General features: G+C 39.6%; 1 protein-coding gene across 1 annotated transcript in view; it reads left to right on the plus strand.

Moving 5' to 3' along the window:
- Positions 1-3,054: 3,054 nt before the first annotated feature.
- The window catches only part of LOC134088145 (lamina-associated polypeptide 2, isoforms beta/delta/epsilon/gamma-like), an 11,124-nt gene continuing 10,193 nt past the window's right edge, over positions 3,055-3,985 (plus strand). Inside the window, exon 1 of the mRNA XM_062542075.1 lies at positions 3,055-3,345. Coding sequence (XP_062398059.1) covers positions 3,145-3,345 — 201 coding nt within the window. The 5' untranslated portion in view covers positions 3,055-3,144. The remainder of the gene's footprint in view (positions 3,346-3,985) is intronic.

The following is a 3,985-nucleotide window of genomic DNA, read 5'->3' on the forward strand; positions in this document are numbered from 1 at the left end:
GGTTTGACTTGCATTGAGCTCAATGAGAATGAAACCAGCTAATAGGCTTCCTGAAATAAAACCATGCCAATCTCTAGGTATGGTGAAGGGTATGTGATGATGTGGGGCTATTTTAATTCCAAAGGCCAAGGGACTAACTTTATCACGGTGCATAGTATGGATCCAGGAAATAACTGCCATTTAGAAAATAAAAATAATTAAAATCTGCCTGCCTCTATGGGAATTTTAACACATAGGGTTAACATATGAGTTCCTACTTATGACCCCTGTATTTATTTACAATACATTATTCATTCAGAGAGAAAATTAATGTCCTTAAAGGTTGGATATTTCCTCATTTTTTAATTTAAGGCATTAAGATACATTTCCAAAAGATGATTTTATGTTCGTCTTTGTAGTCAACTTTAGCATGTGTTCCAATACTTACTGTATGGAGGACACTGTATACTGTATAGTGGCCCTTAACAAAACCATGCATTGAGTTTTTATGGTTATGGTTATGGTTATGGTTATTTAGCAGACGCCTTTGTCCAAAGCGACATACAAATAAATAACAATACAATTAAATAACAGTGAACAATTACAAAAAGGGAGAATAGCAATATTATCAATAAAACAATCAATTAAGCACTAACCTAATGAGAAATAAAACAATGAAATGAGAATAGCAATCAAATAAGTCACTCAGTTAATTAAATAATGACAATAACTATAGCATGGTAAGGCTAAATTTAAGGACAATAGCAGAATAAATGTCAAATTCTAACAATGGACAAATTATAACAAAACAATACTAATATACAAACCATAACACATAACAAACGCTCAAAAGACTAAGTGCATATTAAACAAATAACTGGATCCAGGATATTATGGGTGGGTTAGTTGAGAGAGGTCGATGTCAGCAACTGTGCGCTTCTGTGAGCTAGTCAGAAATCTCCCTTATTGGGGGGTGCTGTGGCGCAGCAGGCTAGAGCGCCCATACCATGTGCGGGTCCGAGTGCCCACGGGGACCCAGGTTCAAATCCGGCCTGCGGTCAAGGCCAAAAAAATATACTTAAAAAAAAAAAAAAAAAAGAAATCTCCCTTATTGAGACGTCACAATAAGGGAAGTTGACATCAGTTCTCACGTATCCTCCCACCAGACGAGAAAGAAAAGTGTGGTCTGCTAGCTTGACTCAAGGGGAGACAATTAACTTGCGGGGCCCTATGCAACTTGTGTAGTGTGCGTAGGTCTGTAGAGAACTGGCTCTGCTTGCAGGAGTGTGTGGACTTTAAATGGCATGATTCACCTCCCATGATGAGCCTAGCCTACTCCCACACTGGCAAAAGGCTCAACAACAGTTCACAATTAAATACATACTTGTGTGTGTGTGTGTGTGTGTGTATTTCAACTTCATCCGGCAACCCTGCACTCAACACCATCATCTGCAGGCCGATTTGTGTACAGTTACTAAATGTACACATACATTGATTTATTGTATCGCCCCCTATGAACGTAATTCCACGAAACTCAGTATGCATTCAGAGAGTGTCATAGTGATCCTACAGGTCAAATTGTGTGTAGTTCTGAACACGTCACCCAAAAATACCTGCGATACAGAGCCTCATGTTGCTTTTTCATTTTAAAAAAATCACCAAATTTCGTAAGGAAAAAGACTCTGACTAAATTATGACCGCCAGCAAAGCAGCGGTCATCATTATTTCCTAGGAGGAATATTGAATATCAATAAAATACAGTACTATTTTGTATTATTCATTTCAGTTCCTTAGGGTGCTGGAGACAGCAGTTATATTGATTATTTTGTAAGGTAGGCTACTGGCTTTTTGCTTGGCATGACTATTTGTTAGCAGATCACAAAGGCAGAGTACAGTAACTTCCAAATAAGGGTCAGAGGTCAAGTTTGAGCCTAAAATGTTTTATGTACAGACTTATCTAGGCTATTTCCAGTGTCCCACCTATAATACTAGTGAGTTACGGTCTTTTGCCTTTGTAGGCAGTGTACTTCTTAAAAGTGCACTTTAGTCAAATTTTGATTTTATGTCCCCAGGATCGTGCAAGGATTTGTAAAGATTGACTGACACTTTTTTCAAATATATAACTCCATGCACACATTCAATTGGGTTCATCATGATTAGGCCAAAAGTAGTATGTAGTATGTACACTACCTATGTAGTGTTTCTCAAAATCAGTGCAAGTTGCAGTGCTTTTGAGCTTTTAAAAACAGAATCAACAGCAGTAGCCAGCCAGGCCTACTACTGCAGTTAATGTGGAGTTACAGTTACAGGCTTGCACTTGTTACAAACTTCATGAGGGTCGCTAAATCATATGACCGTCATTGAACCAACCAATATTGAGATATTGACGTGATCGAAGTTTCATTGGTAGAGACACACAGCTGCGGGAAGAACAACTTTGTTTGGTCTCAAGTCCACCTAAGCGTGGGTAATTAGCTCAGCTTGGAAATTTGGAATCAACATCTCTTACTTTGTGAGTATATGAAATAGGGTTCTTAAACTAACCTTACAGTCCAATAGCCTGAAAATTACCCTTCGATAGAAAGGTCGTATAAAATGTTATAGGTAACATTTGCAGATTTCATCTAGCTAACAGTTTTTAGCTAACGTTAACTGGTAATGTTTAATGGTAACGTTACCCTAGGACCTTGCCCCTTCAGAGGGAGATATGCCTAAATAACTTCTCACTTACAAAATGTCTTAAGTACACTAATTTCAACTTAAAGGCTTTCAATTGTACAACTTAAATGAAACGGGAGTCATTTAATTATCTGCCCCAAGCTAGCAAAGTAGCTATCAAAGGCAAGCGTTTTCAAACATGAGTGAAATTGGTTGGTTAGCTTTTGTGTTAGGCACGCCATCAAGTGGAATATCTGAACATTGTGGAGAGAAAAATACATAAATAAACTTATATATAACTTATGTATATATATATATCGTTAGGTTTTTCATATTGTGTGAAGGCAATCTCTCTAACGTTATACCCGAATACTAACAGCCCTCGTGTTGCTACAGCTGTCAAGGCAGCTGCTTGTTCCTAGACTCGTGTGTGTCAGTAGCAGCAAGTTGCTGTGAGTATTTTTACTCTCTGTGTGCCGGGCTGTGCTATGCCAACTCTGTCTCGTCATGCCGGTGTTTCTGGAGGACCCTTCTCAGTTCTCGAAAGAGAGGTTAAAGTCAGAATTAATTGCACACAATGTTGCTTTGCCTCCGGGTGAAAGTAAGAAACAGGAGTACCTGGAACTCTTCCTGAAAAACGTCGACGCAAAAAACGCTGCAGATTTCTCCAGCGATGAGGAGGAAGAACAGCCTGTCCAGGTTGACGGCGTGAGTTTACGGTCATACGTCAGTCAGTCTATCTAAATGTGTTTGTATGTCACTGATTAACAACTGCTAAATTGCTATCTCCAAATTACTTGAGCTGACAGTTCGCCTTTACTGTCAAATTATTCTATATGTGCCGGAAATTCCGAGTTTACAAAGGCCTGAACAACATTTGATATCTTAACAAAGCCAGGTCTTATTTCCTAACACAACTTAGTCCTTGGCATGGCTCCTCCAATAAACAAGTCTTTGTGCATGCACATAGTAGCCTACTACCTTTCTGTCATAAAATAATGTCCTAACTTATCATAGGCTAATATACAAAGCAATGTTATTATTTTCCAATAGAAAGTGTAACTCCAGCCAAAACCTTTAATTTGCGATATAAAAGCACCAGACAGCATGAATGACATGGTGGGCACAGCAGAGGGTTATGGTAGTTATTATGTGCCTGTTAAATCACAGGTATTCAGTTTCTCCCCCTCTCTCAGGCTAAGTGTGGCGTAGCAGCTGTTGCAGCAGCAGTGCAACCGATACTGTGGGCCCTTCTGTCGGTTCAGAGCAGGCTCGTCTGTGCAACCGATACCGTCGGGGTAAGAGCAGCTCCTCTGAGCGGGCGGCGCTGTCGGGTCAGAGCAGGCTC

This window comes from Sardina pilchardus, chromosome 7, assembly GCF_963854185.1.
Source record: "Sardina pilchardus chromosome 7, fSarPil1.1, whole genome shotgun sequence".
Lineage (NCBI taxonomy): Eukaryota > Metazoa > Chordata > Actinopteri > Clupeiformes > Clupeidae > Sardina > Sardina pilchardus.